The sequence below is a fragment of the Myotis daubentonii genome, chromosome 15 (genome assembly GCF_963259705.1).
Source record: "Myotis daubentonii chromosome 15, mMyoDau2.1, whole genome shotgun sequence".
NCBI classification, from domain to species: domain Eukaryota; kingdom Metazoa; phylum Chordata; class Mammalia; order Chiroptera; family Vespertilionidae; genus Myotis; species Myotis daubentonii.
The window spans coordinates 57479816-57496939 of NC_081854.1; the positions used below are offsets into that span (position 1 = coordinate 57479816).

General features: G+C 65.7%; 1 protein-coding gene across 3 annotated transcripts in view; it reads left to right on the forward strand.

The window, feature by feature from the left end:
* Positions 1-14501, forward strand: part of ABCC11 (ATP binding cassette subfamily C member 11) — a 41454-nt gene extending 26953 nt beyond the window's left edge. For 2 of the 3 annotated variants that reach the window (XM_059668103.1, XM_059668104.1), the window contains exons 18-30: positions 148-237; positions 1642-1745; positions 3043-3240; positions 4444-4670; positions 4790-4927; positions 6674-6860; positions 8598-8687; positions 9942-10131; positions 10488-10647; positions 11896-11974; positions 12358-12471; positions 13825-13989; positions 14110-14501. In XM_059668103.1, coding sequence (XP_059524086.1) covers positions 148-237; positions 1642-1745; positions 3043-3240; positions 4444-4670; positions 4790-4927; positions 6674-6860; positions 8598-8687; positions 9942-10131; positions 10488-10647; positions 11896-11974; positions 12358-12471; positions 13825-13989; positions 14110-14199 — 1832 coding nt within the window. In that variant the 3' untranslated portion in view covers positions 14200-14501. The other variant, XM_059668105.1, reaches the window with a different exon arrangement.
* Positions 14502-17124: the final 2623 nt, after the last annotated feature.

Sequence of the window (17124 nt, forward strand, 5' to 3'; positions counted from 1 at the left end):
CTGGGGTCCAGGGTCTTCCGTGGATTAGGGGCAGGCTGGGCGGGCGAGGGAGCGGGAGGGGGGCAGACGCAGAAGCTTCGCAGGGAGCCGCTGGGCGCCGGGAAGAGCCGGGAGGAACGCCTTCTCCTCCTCCTCCTCCCCATCCAGGGCTGCAGAACCAGCTCACACAGAAGGAGAAGATGGAAGAAGGGTCCCTGACGTGGCGTGTCTACCACCACTACATCCGGGCGACCGGAGGTGCGGGCTGCGCCCCATGCCTGCCGGGGGCCCCCAGGACCCGCCCCGCCCCGAGCCCGGGTCACCGGGGAGGTGTGAGGTCATGGGAGGCCCAGGGCACCCGGGTCGCCCCCCAGGAAGCTCACCCTGCACCGTCCCCGCCACTCGGTGACGGCAGCTCCCCCGCCACAGCCAGTGCTGGGACCACGTCCGCAGGGGCGCTGGCGGTACCACGCCCCCGAGATGCGTCTTATCAGACCAGCAGACGGGCGCTACAGCCATGAGGGAGACCCTGCCAGCTGCGGGCAGGCCATGCCCCCAGGGCCACGGGGAGGCGCCAGGGGGGTCAGATGGCGGTGAGGGGAGAGCGTGCCCTTTCTGGGTTTTCCTGGGAGAGAGTGGGCAAGCAGGGGTGCCCTGAGCAAGCTCAGGGTGGGTGGGTGGAGTGATTCCGGGGGCCCTGGCTATGGGGGTTCCTAGTTGCTTGGAACCTGGCCCGGGGTGACTGGGGCAGGGAGTACGGGCTTGTGTGGGCGCGTGGTTGCTGAGGCCGCCAGGCTGTGGGTGGCGGGCGGCGGTGGGTGTCAGCTCACGGCAGTCGCTGGCCAGCCCTGGAATGAGCTGCCCCTGGAATGAGAGGGTCTCGCGGGACCAGGGTCCCCACGCCAAGCATCAGGGCAAAGGACGCAAGAAATGCGGTTCACACGGAGCCGTAGCCCAGCCGTTCCCAGACGGCCCAGCTGTGGCCTCGGTGAGCCGCGTGCTCAGCGCCGAGAGGAGCGGCTTAGGGCGCACACTCAGCGCCGTGGCGCTGGGAACGCGGGCGCAGCGGTCGTGGCGGCGGCGCTGGCGTGTCTTTCTGAAGGCGGCGGCAGGTAGCAGCTTCCCCAGCTCGGCCTCGTGGCCCTCTGCACATCACTGCACAATGGCAGAACGCCCACGCCACGTCATCTCTGCACTTTGGGGGTCACTGCGGAGGTGTCTGAGTCACTGTGACCCCTGACCACCCTTTACTTGGCGCTGGAACTAGCCCTGGGTGAGGTGGGCCCCCGTGGAGACTCAGCGAGAAGGCACGTGCCCAGCACGAGGCTCGGCACCCCCACCCAGGTGCCCCCCTAGCACAGGCGGCGGCCCCGGCCCTGCTTAGGGGAGTGACTTCTCTAGATCCCACTGCTCGTGGGCCAGACACCGGGCTGGGTGCTGGGCACGTGCCTTCTCGGGGCACCTCAGAGCAGAGGCAGTAGAATGTGGTCCCTGACCTCGGTCCCTGCCAGGGCCATGCTGTTTGTCAGCAGCAGAGCCAGGGTTTGAACCCAGCCCCTCCTGGACCTCTCAGGGGGCAGGGACCCTAGGGCCTGGGTGCGAGCAGTGTGGTCAGGGGCTGTGCGCCTCCCTGGGCGCCGGTCACGCCCCCTCCCTCCCCAGGGTATGCGGTCGCCATCATGGTTTTCCTGCTCATGTTGCTGTTCAACGCCTTCTCTGCCTTCTACTTCTGGTGGCTGAGCTACTGGCTGGGGCAGGGCTCAGGGGTGAGTGCCCTAGGCATGGGGGGGGGGGCGTGCCCGTGGCCCCTGCAGAGGGCGTGGCTTCTCTGGGGGCTGAGCCCAGGCTGGGGACCCCGGGACCAGCCCAGCGCCTGCCACTGCCCTGGTGACAGAGGGAGCCCAGGGAGGCCCTCTGGGAGCCAGACTTCGGGCGCCTCCGCCTGGCGCGACCTGGTGCTCACAGACTGAACCGTCACCCTGTGGTCTTTTGGGGACAAAACCAAGAGGTTTCTTTCTGGCCCAGGCATGCCGGGTTCCGCACAGCCGCGCGGCTTCCATGCCCCTGGCTGGGCGGGAGCCGGGCTGGGCGGCCACAGGAAGGTAGACCTGCTGGACTTGGGGGGCAGGAAGCAGGTTCTAGTCCACGGGTGGGCAAACTTTTTGACTCGAGGGCCACAATGGGTTCTTAAACTGGACTCGAGGGCTGGAACAAAAGCATGGATGGAGTGTTTGTGTGAACTAATATAAATTCAAAGTAAACATCCTATCTAATAAAAGAGTAATATGCAAATTAACCATCACTCCATGACAAAGATGGCAGCACCCATAGCGGCTGGGGCAGGATGCTGGCAGCATCACCCCGGCAACGTGACCCCAGCAGGCAAGCACGGCCCGCAGGCAGCACCCAGCAGGGCCTGCTTGGCGGTCGCCACAGCAACCCACGAGCAGGCAAGCATGCTGTGCCCACAGGCAGCTCCCAGAAGGGCCTACTTGGCCCTGTCACCGTGGCGACCCGTGTGCAGGCAAGCGTGGCCTGCTTGCCCACCGCCATGGTGAGGAGCAGATAGGCCCCGCAGAGAGCAGAGAACCATGAGGAGTGGGCCCAAGCCGTCAGTAGGACATCCCCTGAGGGCTCCTGGATTGGAGAGGGTGCAGGTCGGACTGAGGCCCCCCCCCCCCCCCCGCATGAATTTCATGCACCTGGCCTCTAGTCATTACATAAAAGGGTACGGTCTTTTTTTTTTTTTTTTTTTTTTTTTTTTAGTTTTATTCATTTCAAACGGGCCGGATCCGGCCCACGGGCCGTAGTTTGCCCACGGCTGCTCTAGGGACTCGTCCTGTGATGAGGACAGTTCAGAGGGAGAGCTCTCGGGTCCATGCGAGATGCCCGGGTTCACCCTGAGCCCCGCTTAGGGAGCAGCGAGAAAGGGAGCGGGTGCGGGCTGAGCCCTCAGGACACGCTCCGCGCAGCACTGGGCTTCGCAGGCAGGCGGTGGACCTGGGCCGGGGCCAGGGGCCGGAGGTCCTCATCGTCACCCCGCGTCCCCCTTCTTTCTCACAGACCAACAGCAGCTGCGAGAGCAACAGAACCGCCTCGGACCCGGGCGACATCCTGGACAACCCCGCCCTGCCCTTCTACGAGGCGGTGCTGGGCCTCAGCGCCCTGGGCCTGGCCTGCGTGGGGGTCTGCTCCGCGGCAGCCTTCACCCGGGCCACCAGAACGGCGTCCACCGCGCTGCACGACGACCTCTTCAGCAAGGTGGGCGCAAAAAGCTAGGCGCTGTGGGCCTGTTTGGTTCAAGAACAGTGGGTGGAGAGCACAGGGTCCTCACCGGCCCTCACCAGCCCCCAGGTGAACACCCTGCCTGCGTGTGGGCGTGTGTCCCAGCTGACGCCCGAACGGGTCTCTTATCATCATCGTCACCTAACGCCCACAGTTACACGAAGGTTCCCTCTGGGTGGTGGACATTCTATGGCCCTCCGCCCTCCCCTGGCCCCCTCTCCTCGGGGTCACTGGCTCTGAGGCCACCAGGCAGGAGCTACGGAGAGATCTGCAGATGGCTGCTACTGGTATCGGGCCAGGAAGTGCCCAGGCGAGGCCCAGCTGGGAAGCAAGGCAGGCTGGGACGGGCGCTACATCTTGGGGCATTCGTTTATTTTTATTTTTTTGACAAATGTATGCTGACATGTACCCACCATTTAGCACCAGACTATCTTCACTGCCCTGGACCGCCCCCGGGGTCCCTGTCCACCCCTCCCACCCCCCAACCCCACAACCACGGATCTGTTTCCTGTCTCCGTGGTTTTGCCTGTTCGAGTGTCCCAAGGCTGTAAGTGGACACCAGGCCCCCAGGTGGACGGGGGCCGGTCACACCTGCTGCTGGAGGCGGGGTCCTAGCCGTTCACTGTCCCTTGCTGGAGGGTCAGTGGTCACACCGGTGCTGGCCTCGGTGGGCCCAGCCCTGTCACGGGCAGAGCTGCGTGGGATTGCCCCCAGCGCCCTGGTCTCTCCCTCACGTGGCCGTGGGGCACGAGGTGTCACGGTGAGAATACCCAGGGGTCTGGGCTGTGCATCCCCTGGGGTGGCAGCCGATGACGTTGTAGAGATGTCACGGCTCTCTCTCGCATGTCACATGTTCCCGTGCGCCATGTGGTGGGCGTCGGGCTTATGATGGTGCGCGCACACAACGCAGGTGTGGTCTGGGTCCCCTGGGCCTCAGGATCTGCTGAGGGCGACGGACAAGAAGACAGGCTCCGAGGGGGGAGGCCACTTGCCCAGGGCCGCACAGCAGTAGGCGGAGGAGTCCGCACGCTGGAGCCTGAGCAGACGGCCTGGGGAGCCCGGCGTTGGCCCGCTGCCTCCCCGACGTCCCCCCCCCCCCGCCCCCGCAGCGCCCCGCCCTCCCGTGAGCAGGGTCCCGCCCGGCCCGCCGCCCCTCAGGCCCGCGCCTGCTCCCTGCAGGTCTCCCTCTGCCCCATGAGCTTCTTCGACACGACGCCCACGGGCCGGCTGCTCAACTGCTTCGCGGGGGACCTGGACCAGCTGGACCAGCTGCTGCCCATCGTGGCCGAGCAGTTCCTGCTGCTGGTCCTGGTGGTGCTGATCAACATGGTGATCGTCAGCGTGCTGTCCCCCTACGTGCTGCTCATCGGCATCGTCCTGTTCGCCACCTGCCTCCTCTACTTCGTGTGAGCGGGTCTCTCTGCCCGCGGGCGGGCGGGCGGGCGGGCGGCCTCCGCGGGGCTGGGACCCGCCTGGACGGGGGCGGCCGGTCACCCTCTCCTCCTCCACGGCGGCGGCGGCGCAGGAAGTTCAAGCGGGCCTTGAACGTGTTCAAGAGGCTGGAGAACTACAGCCGCTCCCCACTCTTCTCCCACATCCTCACCGCCCTGCGCGGGCTCAGCTCCATCCACGTCTACGGGAAAACCGAGGACTTCGTCCGCCAGTGAGTCCCCTGAGCCCGGCGATGGCGGGGCCCTGGGGCAGGAAGGGGGGCGGGGGGGGGGTGGCGCGGCGGGGCCGTGGAGCAGGATGGGGGACTGGGGGGGCGGGGGGGCTGTGGAGCAGGAGGGGTGGGACTGGGGGGCGGCGGGGCCGTGGGGCAGGAGGTGGGGGACTGGGGGGCGGCGGGGCCGTGGGGCAGCGGGAGCAGGTGCTGGGCACCAGGGGAACACGGCCTCACTCCGCTCACTGGGGAGCCCCAGAGCCTCCTCTGTAAGGTGATCCCCCGGGGACAGAGTGGAGGCGACACAGGAAATGCAGAGCTGGGGCCCTGGGCAGGGCACCCACCTGCTACTGCAGCTCACAGCAAGAAGCGTCCGGGCCAGCACTTTTTCATTAGTTTTTTTTACGTTATTTATTTTTTGAAATATATTTTTATTAATGTCAGAGAGGAAAGGAGAGGGAGAGAGAGATAGAAACATCAGTGATGAGAGAGAACCGTGGACCGGCTGCCTCCTGCACGCCCCCACTGGGGATGGAGCCCACAACCCGGGCCTGTGCCCTGACCGGGAATCGAACCCCGACTTCCTGGGTCCTAGGTGGACGCTCAGCCTCTGAGCCACACCAGCCGGCCGGGCAGTTGTTTTTTCTTTCCCTTCCAAACAGGCATCGCATTTTCATAAAATGAGGACCAGGAACTTTCTAAGTAACAGGTTTTCTTTTATTACATTCACACCCATAGGTGTACCTTCTGTATGTTTGTTAAAACAAACAAAACTTAACTGTGTCCTAGGACCTTAGCGACTTGTCAGGGCCAAACAGGGACTGACAAGAAGCTCGTAGTCGGGTGGAAGATGGAGACACGGAAATATGACATGTTTGTGTAATAGTCCGGGGTGGGGTGTGACAAGCGGCACGGGAGAGGAGCCGGTAAAACGCCAGCGGAGTTCAGGGAGGGATCCCGGAAGGCTCTCGGGAGGAGGTGGCGTCTGAGCTGGCCTCGGAGCCTGGTAAGACGGGGCGGGGGAGATGGTGTGTGTTCATTAGCTGGAATGTGGATGAGCCCGGCACCAGCTCTCCAGTGGCCCTGGAGAGCCCCCCAGGACAGTGCGGACAGTAGGGCCGCGGGATCCGGAGCGATGCTGGCACGCAGTCAGCACTGAGAGCCCATCGATGCTCAGCACCCACAGGGGACACAGCCCCCGGGCGGAGGTGCAGAGGGAGGCATCACCGCCTCCACCCGCTCACACATTTATTCATTCACTCTCCCTGGCCCAGTGAAGGCGCGAGCAGGGTAGGTGGTGGGCCTGGGGGGCTCAGGGCCTAGATCGGGGGTCTGGTCAGCTCCATGGCTGAGAGAGGGGAGAGGGGGGAATCCCCCAGAGAGAAGTCAGCTTGTGCCCTGGCTGGCGTGCTCGGAGGTTCGAGCGTTGGCCCATGTGCCCAAGGGTGGCCAGTTCAGTTCCCCGTCAGAAGCACGCACCTGGGTTGCAGGTTTGATCCCGGCACTGGTCGGGGTGCGCGCAGGAGGCAACCAATCGATGTGTCTCTCTCACATCGCTGTTCCTCTCTCCCTCCCCCTCCTCCTCCTCCACTCTGAAAAGCAATGAAAACAACACACGTGGGTGAGGAGAGGCGACAAGAAAAGGGAGTCAGGCTGTGTGGGTGGGTGGGAGCGGCGGCCGAGGGGTGACCTCGGGAAGCTCTCGGACAGACCAACACGGTGGCTCCGTGTGTCCCTTCCCTCGAGGTTTAACAGGCTGAACGACGTGCACAATAACTACCAGCTGATGTTCCTGTTCTCCACGCGCTGGGTGTCGCTGAGGATGGAGCTTATGGCCAACCTGGTGACCCTGGCCGTGGCCTTGTTCGTGGCCCTTGGGATGTCCTCGGCCTCCCACTCCTTCCAAGCCTTGACCATCAGCCTCATCCTGCAGGTGAGGGGGCGGGGGCGGGACAGCGGGCTCGGTGCGGTGAGCGCGGGCAGGCCCAGGGGGCCCGTGGGACGGTGGTTCCGCCTGGGACTTGGCCACGGGAGACCACGTGACGTGAGTCACGTGCTGGGCCTTCTGGATCCGCTGCTTGGCTTCCTTGGCCCCTCTGAGCGGGGAGCCTGCATGAAAGACCACCCGAGGCAGAGGACGTAGGAATGGAAGGCGAGCGGACGGCAGGGTCCAGCCTCTACGTGCGGGTGGGGAAACTGAGGCCCAGAGAGGAGGAGGGGTTGTTCGAATGGACAGAGCGTTAGAAGCAGAGCCAGGCCAAGGATGCTGGCCTCTCGGTTGCCTGGCTGGTGTCGCTTCATGTTGCTGTCGTACGCTGACCCAGCTGTCACTCTCCCGAGTGATGTGGGGCGGCGGCTGGAGAGGGAGGGGTCCCCGCTCCTGCAGGCTTCCTCAGCCCGCTGACCCCGCTCCAGAGCACGGGGTCTGGGAATCTAGCTTGAATCAGGGTGTCTGGGGGTCCTGATGTGCTGTCAGCGTCCCTCCCGGGCTCGGGGGGGAGGGAGGGCTGGTCAGGCTCACGGCTACAGACGCCAGTGGGAGGCTGACTCGAAGGAACGCTGGCTGCTGGCCTGGGCGCCCCTCCCCGGGGCTCATGGACCGTCCTCTGTGCTCGCGTGGCTTTGTCTCTCGCTGGTTCAGAGCTGTGCGCCCCAGGCTGCCGCCTCCTCCGGGTAAGCGGAGGGCCCCGTTGGCCCCTCGGTGAGCCCCGCAGCGGGCACGCACCCTCATCCGGGCCCGTGTGCAGAACCTGCCCCCGTGCGCGGGCCACGCGGATGGCTGTGTGGTGCTCCCACTCAGCGGGCCGGTGCGACCACAGAGGGATTTACTGGGAGCTGGGCTGGGCCGGTGCTGAGCCAGGTGCCTGCTGGGCTTTGCTCCACTGCGTTCCTGCCACGCCCCGTGGGGCACAGCAGTGATTAAGAATGTGTGGTCGGGCCTGGCCAGTGTAGGTCAGTGGTTGAGCACTGACCTAGGACAGTGATGGCGAACCTATGACACGCGTGTCAGAGGCGACACGCGAACTCATTTGTTTGGTTGATTTTTCTTTGTTAAATGGAATTTAAATATATAAGATAAATATCAAAAATATAAGTCTTTGTTTTACTATGGTTGCAAAGATCAAAAAATTTCTGTATGTGACACGGCACCAGAGTGAAGTTAGGGTTTTTCAAAATGCTGACACGCCGAGCTCAGAAGGTTCGCCATCACTGCCCTAGGAGGTCAGGGTTCGACTCTCCGGTCAGGGCACAGGCCCAGGTTGCGGGCTCGATTCCCAGCAAGGGGCAGCCGGTGGATGATTCTCTCTCATCACTGATGTTTCTGTCTCTCTCTCCCTCTCCCTTCCTCTCTGAAACCAATAAAATATCTGAAAATATAAGAAAGAACGTGTGGTCAGGATGCGTGAGTCGCCCGGGCTCTGCCACACGGGCGGTGTGACTCTGGGCCAGTCCGTGACCGCCTGTGCCAGGACTGTGTCTGTACCGGGAGGCAATGGAGCGTGGACGTGGGAGGCGCGTGTGTGAACGTGGGGGTCAGTGCATGTTAGACACGCGGAGCCCACGCCAGATGAACGCCAGCTCTCCCGGCCCCGCTGCGAGAGGAACCGAGAGCTTGGAGCGTTCCTGCTCCCGCGGCGGGTTGCCCGACTGCCGGTCTCCTCCCTTCCAGCTGGCGTCCAACTTCCAGGCCACGGCGCGCGTGGGCTCGGAGACGGAGGCCTACTTCACGGCGGTGGAGCGGATGCTGCAGTACATGAAGGTGGGCGCGGGCCCGGGTCCGGTGAGCCGGGCTCCCCTGGAGGTCTCTGCCCCTCCCCGGGGCCCCGAGGCTTTCCCGGGAGGGCCCTGGGGCCCGGGCCTCCCACCCGCCCTCCCCTCCTGCCCTCCATGTCTCCTCTCTCCTGGCGGCTCATGTCCGCCGGCCTCTCTGCGGGCCAGCATCCCGGATGTGGAGGGAGTGAGCTTCCCCTCGTAGAAACGGGAGCTTGCCCCGTCGGAGAACAGGGACGACAGCGAGGCCTGGCGTACGGCCGCGTCTGTTTGTGCCGCAGCAGCTGGGCGCAGGCCTGGGGGCCAGATCACCCGGGTTCAGGTCTAAGCTTTGCCACTGAATCGGCTGTGCGGCCTCTGACATGGGTTGGGGTGGGTCACAGTAGCTCCGCCGCTGGTGGTTACAGAGATTAACACATGGACACAGGAGCTCCTGGCCGGCCCGGCCCCAGGAAAGGCTCGATGCTACGACGCACAGATGATCTCACGAGTCACGCGGCCCCGTGGGAGGCCGTTGTGTGCTGGGGCCCGTTCCCCGGAGGAGGACACGGAGGCTCGGCCGGCCGAGCACTCGCTTGCGGTGACACAGCCGGGCCGTCGAGGCCTCCGAGGCCGGGTGCCCTGCCTGCTCCGTGAGCGGAACGCGTGAGCCGCACCGCCGGGTCTCACCCCGAGGGGCGCTGTGGTGACACCGTGCGGGCGCCGGGCGCTGTGGCTCGCAGCTGCGACCCTGCGTCTTCTCCATCGCTGTTTCCCCCCAACACGCCAGTGGCGTCGGACGCGTGGCTCAGGCAGCCTGGGCCGGAGTCCGCGCCATCCCCCTGCCAGCTGTGCTGTCTCGAGCCAGTCCTTGGCGCTGTCCGAGCCTGTGACAAAGCCCAGCTCGCAGGGCGAGGACAGGGAGCCCGCGTGGGCCAGGGCTCCACGCTGAGACGCGCCCCACGGGGGACGCCCCGCTGCCTGGGCTGGCGTTGCTCTGGTTCTGTTTCTCTCGCACGCCGGGCACTGCGTTAGAGAGTTCTCCGTGTTAACAGCAAGGACACAGCTCTAGGGCGTCCCCCTCTTTGGGGACAGAGCTGGGGGCAGGGATGGCCTGGGGTGTCCCTCTGATCACACAGCCGGGGGCTTGACCCCGAGGCAGGGTGGCTGGGGCGGTCCCACGCTCGGGGCGCAGCCGAGGTCCGCGGGGCTGGGCAGAGGCGGGTGGTAACGACTGGCTTCCTTCTCTTTCTTCGAACACGAGCTGTGCGTCCCCGAGGCTCCGCCACACGTGGGAGGCGTGAGCTGCCCGGCCGGGTGGCCACAGCGCGGGGAGGTCTGCTTCCAGGACTATCAGATGAGATACCGCGACAACACCCCCATCGTCCTCAAGGGCATCAGCCTGACCATCCGCGGCCAGGAGATGGTGGGCATCGTGGGCCGGACCGGCTCCGGTGAGCGGCGCGTCCGGGCACCTCCTCCTCCACGTGGGCCTAGGGGTGTCCACCTGTTCTCAGGCAGGGGTTCGCGCAGGCACCCCGCAGGGGTTCGCTGACCCTCCCGTCATGCTGGGTCCTGTCCCAGACACCGGCCAGTAGCACCCGGAGTCCCTGCTGTCGTGGGCCCCGGGGAGGGACAGGTGGCGGGCGAGTCATCAGACAGGGAAACAGAGGAGGGAACTGCAGGGGTGACGAGCGTCGCGAAGGACCCAGGAGGCCGGCGGGAGCGCGCAGGTGTGCGCGTCGGGGGTCCCCTGTGCCGGCCCCGGGCAGGTCCAGGAAGCGACGCCCTGCTGTTCCCGCCCCAACAGGGAAGTCCTCCTTGGGGATGGCGCTCTTCCGCCTGGTGGAGGCCGCGGCGGGCCGGATCCTCATCGACGGCGTGGACATCAGCGGCGTCAGCCTGGAGGACCTGCGGTCCAAGCTGTCCGTCGTCCCTCAGGACCCCGTCCTGTTCTCGGGGACCATCAGGTGCGTGCTGGCCTGGGCCCCCCGGGGAGAGGACCGGAGGTCAGGGCCGGAGGGCTGTCCGTTTCTGGGCCCCTCGTGCCCACCTGGCCCACCTCATGAGCGGCGTCTGAAGATCGACAGAGACCCTGGTATCCACCTGGTGAACTTCGATGCCCGAACATTTGCAAGGTGTTGGTGTTTGTTTGAAATATATTTTTATTGATTTCTGAGAGGAGGAGAGAGGGAGAGAGAGAAACATCCATGATGAGAGAGAATCACGGACCGGCTGCCTCCTGCACGCCTCCTACTGGGGATCGAGCCCGCAATCCGGGCCTGTGCCCTGACCGGGAGTCGGACTGTGACCGCCCGGTTCACGGGTTGATGCTCAGCCACCGAGCCCTGCCGGCCGGGCGCTCTCCTGGTCTCACGCGTTCGCAGGAACACGCCCCAGCGCTGCCCTCCCACCGCCTGCGGCCTGTCGCCAAACACCAGGCCGCACCATGTCCTCACGCCCGTTCTGTAGCAGCCCCGCTTTTCCTGAGAGAAGTAAATCCGTTCTTTAAGATTTTAGGGGCAGTTGTCGGAGACGGGGTGTTTGTTGAGGACGGTGCATGTCAGGGTGGTCACACACATGGGGAATGTGTTTAATGCCACTGAATCGTCGGCTCACAGACGGCTACAAGGACAAACATGTCACGTGTGTTTTAACCAACACACACACACACACACCCCGCCAACGGCTAAGCTACAAAGTCCTCTTTCGGCTGCGATCCCGGGGAGGCCGAGGCCGGTCCAAGGCCCAGTCATCTCCGGGCCTCAGCGAGGGCTTTGGGGACTCCCCGCGTCCCTCCTGGGGGACGGCTGAGCCTCTCCTGTCAGAGGAGCAGCAAACCTTTCGGCAGGGATCGCCCCAACCGTCCCGAGTCACACTCTGGTGACTTCCACCCGGCTGGTCCCTGCAGCCGGGACTTCCCTGTGGCCGGGGACTGGCCTGTGGCCGGGGGCTGGTCTGTGGCCGGGGGCTGCCGTGTGCTGACTGGCTCACCCCTGAGAGAGAGCCCCACCTAAGCCCCAGGGCTTGGGGGCTGGGGGACAGGTGGCCCCAAACAGAACCCGGCTGCTGCCTGCAGAAGGGACAGGTACCACCCGGCCCGGGAAATGCCCGTCGCGGGGTCCGTGGCTTCTGTAACCCTGGGCCCTCGACCTCGCCGGGGACGGGACAGGCTGCCCAGTCGGGTGGTTACTGAGCACGGCCTCCTCCCTGGGCAGGTTGAACCTGGACCCCTTTGACCGGCACACGGACGAGCAGATCTGGGGCGCCCTGGAGAGGACCTTCCTGAGCAGGACGGTGAGCGGAGCCGGGACCGGGCTTGGCCGCTCTCCCGCAGGCGCCTCCCACCCGGCACTACAGACGCACTCCGCACGGAGGACCCGTCTCATGAGATGGGACGACACCGGGACACGAGGGGGCAAGGCTCAGTGTGGGCTGAGGACACAGCAGAGGTGGGGGAGGGGGAAACACAAAGGCCTGCGACCGGGCAGCGGCTCCAGGGGCAGGGCCAGGCCTCTAGGACAGGGCACAGGCGCTGTGGGATCCTGCGGGTGTGGGTGGGGAGGAGAGCCGCGCAGAGACGAGGAGGGGCGCCAGGCACAGAGGCCGCCGGAGGGGTCGCCGATCCGCCCGCCGCGCCCGCAGGCCCGCGTGACCTCCCTTGTCCGCCCGACTCACAGATCCTGAAGTTTCCGCAAAGGCTGCAGGCGGAGGTGGAGGAGAACGGCGAGAACTTCTCGGTGGGGCAGAGGCAGCTGCTCTGCATCGCCCGCGCCCTCCTGCGCAACTCCAAGGTGGGGCGCCAGCGCCATGGCCCGCGTGTGCATGTGTGCGCGTGTGTGCGTGCGCCCGCGCCCTCCTGAGCAACTCCAAGGTGCGGCGCCAGCGCCATGGCCCGCGTGTGCATGTGCGCGATTGCGCGCGTGCGTGCATGTGTGTGTGTGCGCATGTGTGCGTGTGTGTGCGCCCGCACCCTCCTGCGCAACTCCAAGGTGCGGCGCCCAGCGCCATGGCCCACATGTGCATGTGCGCGCATGTGTGCGCATGTGTGTGTGCATGCATGCGTGTGCGCGGCGGGGGTGGCAGGGGGGAGGCGTGGCGGGGCTCAGCCCGGGGCCCTCAGCCCCCATGCCGAAGTACGTCTGCCCCAGAACCAGAAAGCCCGAGGCCAGAGCCTCGCAGCTGCCACCACACGACCCCCTTAAAACACGGGGCGCATCCCCGCCTGCTTAGGGGGGACTCACGTCAGCCGTCCGGGGAGTTCCCTGGGTCTGAAACGCCGTCACTGTTCCCAGACAATGTCACCGTCACCTCACCGCGGCTGCGTGGGCTCTTGGGAGCGTGCTTTCTCTCACAAGCAAGCCAGAGGCAAACACAGAAGCACGCACACACGTGCACACACATGTGCAGGGACACATACACACGGGCACACCCTGCACACTCATACGTGCACGCGTGGCTTTTGTCACACCCGTGGCTTTTGTCACACCCGTGGCCGCTGGTTTACTCGCGACGCCCTCTTTCTACGGAGCCTGACCGTAACCAGCAACACCCAGGAAACCCCTCCCCCTGGGCTGGTTGCGCCTCCCGTGCTGTGCACACACAGCGGTGCCGTGGCAAGAACAATAAATGGCCGGGGGGCGCCCGCCTGGGGGGGGGACACTGCTCTGCGTCCGTCCCGCAAAGAGGAAGGCGGTTCCTAGAGCAAGACCTGCCCGCGCGCCGCTGCCACTAAGCATGTCCCTCTCGGCGGGCGGGGCTGCGGGGGTCACCAGGTCTGGGAGCCAGCGGGGCCCGGACTCAGCCCAAAGCTCTCCGTGTCTCGGCGAGCTGGTGGCCGGCCCAGGATCGGACCCGGTCTCGGGCCCACGAGGCCGCCCCACCTGTTCTTTTTAATTTTTATTTATTTTATAATCTATTTGATTGGTTTCAGAGAGGAAGGGAAGGGAGAGAGAGAGAAGCATCAATGATGAGAGAGAATCATGGACCGGCCGCCTCCTGCACGCCCCACACTGGGAATGGAGCCCGCACCCAGGCCTGTGCCCTGACCGGGAATCAAACCTGGGACCCTTCGGTCTGCAGGCTGACGCTCTACCCACTGAGCCACCCCAGCCTAGCCCTGCTGCCCCGGGTTCTGTCCCCACCAGATCATCCTCATTGATGAAGCCACCGCCTCCATCGACTCGGAGACCGACACGCTGATCCAGCGCACGATCCGCGAGGCCTTCCGGGACTGCACGGTGCTCATCATCGCCCACCGCATCACCACCGTGCTCGGCTGCGACCGCATCCTGGTCATGGACAACGGGAAGGTGACGGGCGTTCCGGGCCGCAGGGGGGAGGGGGGGCGCCCCTCGGCCAGCGCCCGGGAGCCTGCGGGCCCTTCGGGCCGGGGCTCAGCGGTGCCCTGTCCCTCCCTCCCTCCTCTCCAGGTTGTGGAGTTCGACAGGCCGGAGGTCCTGCAGCGGAAGCCGGGGTCCATGTTCGCAGCCCTGCTGAGGACGGCCACTTCACAGGGCTGAGGGCGACGGGTCCCCAGCGGACAGCCCGCAGCCTGCGGGGGCAGAGAAGGCAGAGAGCCGGAGCCGGGCGGACGTGGCAGAGGGGTGCAGGGGGTGGAGGAATAGGAGACGGGAGCGAAGCCTGGACGGCCGCTCTGTGGCCCCCAAACCTGAGACCCCAGCGTCCTCCGAGACCGCGAGGGCGAGGGTCCGCGTGTCTCTCACGGGCGTGTGGCGCGCTCTCACCAGGCTGTGATTCCCGGCCTGTGTGCGAAGTGTTGCCAATGATGTACTGATTTTGTAAAAAAGAATAAAAGTAAAAAAAGTCGCCCCGTTCTGCTCTCTGCGTCAGCTGCGGGGAGGGCCTCACACTGACTCCCGGCAAAGGGGCTCGGTGGCTCCGGGAGGGAAGCTCGGTGGGGGGGGGGGGTGCCGGGCGGGACGGCTGCCTCCCGCCCTCCTCGCGGCGCGGAGTGGCTGCCAGCAGCCCTGGGCTCGCGGCCCACCCGCCCGGCTCCCGATGGGAACCCCGGCGATCCCCGCAGAGGCTCCAGGCCACAGCTCTGGGCTGACGCGGGTCCCGTGCTCAGCCCTGAGCCCACCACGCGCTCGGCTGCTGGCAGGCCTGTCACGCGCCCACACCGGGGCCCGAGTCGCAGACACTGAGGACGGAAGAGGTCGCTTCTCCGACATAAACGCTCCTCCCACACGAAGCAGGCGTGGACAGGAGGCGGGGCAGGCCCCACACGGGAGCTGTCTGCCTGCCGCCTGCTTGTTTCCTGGCGAGAGCATGGGTGGGTGGAGTAAAGAGTTCATTCATAACCTATGACGACTGTAAAGAAGACCCGCACAGTGGTTACAGATGCATCAATAAAGGTAATTATTTTCAATTTACCTCCGGGGAGACCTCTTCGTTGTGGGGACACAGGTTTCAAAGAGTTTTATTTGCTTTGTTTTCAGCCGACAGTGTCTGGTTCTGCCGCGAGAAAAGCAGTTCCCCACACAAAGATTTCCTGCTCTGCTTCTTGCACTGAGGGGGTGCTGGGGTGCAAGACGTCCCTGCCCTCATGGGATCTGCCTGGTGAGCGTGAGTCAACAGCAAACGAGCGGACAGAACCAGGGCAGGGGGCGAGGAGGGGGCGGGGGGCGAGGGCAGGCCCGGCGGGCTTCCTGGCGGAGGGGAGGCTGCGGGTGCTGAGACCTGAGAGAGGAACAGACCTGTGCTCGGATGAAACGGCTCGGGAAAGGAAAGACTGTTCCAGGCGGAGCACGTCCGCGGGCAGGACCCACCGAGGGGAAAGCCCAGCCTGGCTCCTCACAGGCTGCCTCACGCCTGTTCCTGTCCGGCTGCTGGGACAGCACCTGCTTCCCCCCCAGGGCCCGTCCCTGTGCCGGCTGAGCCCTTCCCCTCGGTGCTGCCTTTCCTTCTTGGGCCCCGAGGAGTGCCTGGCCCTCCCCGCTCATCTCACCCCTGCAGGGTCTGCAGGTTGAGGTGCCCCTGCTCCCCTGCCCTGTCCGCTCCCAGAGCTGCCCAGGGGAGAACGCGCTCTGCAAACACCGGCTCCTCGCAGTGGCCAGCAGGTGGCAGTGTCCCCCCACACACTGCGGGAAGGAGCTCCGCGGAAATCCACCAGGGACCGCGCTCACCCCCCAGGCCCAGGGCAGGAAAGGGACCCCATTCCCACGGGGAGAGACACAGAGAGAGAAACATCCACGAGAGGGAGACACATCGACTGGCTGCCTCCTGCACGCACCCCGACCAGGACCGGGGATCCAGCCTGCAACCCGGGTACGTGCCCTTGACCGGCACCAAACCCCGACCCTTGGGTCCGAGGGCCCCAGCTCAGCCGCGGACTCCAGCGGCCGGGGCCCACGCCTGCTTCCGATGCCTGTTTTGAGGACCCAGTTTCAGGGCGACCGTGAGCTCTGCCGCCCTTGAGTTTCATTTACGGTCAGAAACGCTGTTCTGAGAACACGAGAACGAGAGGCCTCCGGACCTCCTCACGGGCCTGTGCTCCACGCGGACACGGCCGGCTCCCCCTCCCGCCGCCTCTGGGCCGGGAGAGAAGCGTCCTTCCAGGCGGCGCGGGCCTCCTCCCCTGGGAACTGCATCCCCAGAAACGCCAGCAGGGAGGCCTCGGCCAGGGTGCGAGCAGGAGAGGATCTGGGCGGCTCAACACGCTCCTGCAGAGCTGTCAGCCCGTGAGCAGGGGGGCGGGGGGGGGGGGGAGAGGCCTCCGAGGGTCTAAGTGGCGCTTGAAACTAGATCACGGCGGTTCTATCTGGATCCAGAGGTTTCGCTCTTTTCCGGCTCTGAGCGGGGCAGGTGCTGGGCGGCCGGGCAGGCACGTGGGGGTCCGGAGACCGCAGAGGCCCCTGCCCTGGGCGAGGGGGCGACATGAGGCCGACAGGACCGGCTCATGGTCAAGAGTTAGCGTTAGTCCCAGCCCCCGACTTCCGTTTAACAAGAAAAAACAGTTCAAATGGCATTTGCTTGGGGCTCAGTGAGCGAGGGGAGGGAGGGAGGAGTCTGTGCTGAGGAGTGGCCTCTCCGCACCTGACCTGGTGGCCTCTGCTCTGGGCGCAGGGAGTAGGTGCAGGGGGCAGGCACAGGGGGCAGGCGCAGGGGGCAGGCGCAGGGGGGAGGCACAGGGGGTAGGCGCAGGGGGGAGGCACAGGGGGCAGGCGTCTCCTCACGCGCAGGATGGGGCTGGAGGGCCTCTCCTCCCCCATGGGCTGGGACAGGCCGGTGGCCCTCGGGGGACGGTGCCCTTTAACGCGGCAGAAGGAATGCTGGGCCCCAGAGTTCCGTCCGCCGGGGTTGGGGGGCGGCAGTTGAGTGGCAGTTGGAGGGGACTCCAGGCAGCGGAGGCCAGCGAGTGTGAGCGGTGGAGAGAGAGAGGGCCGGGCCCCCCGGGAGCCCGAGCTCTGCCCTCCGCCCTCCGC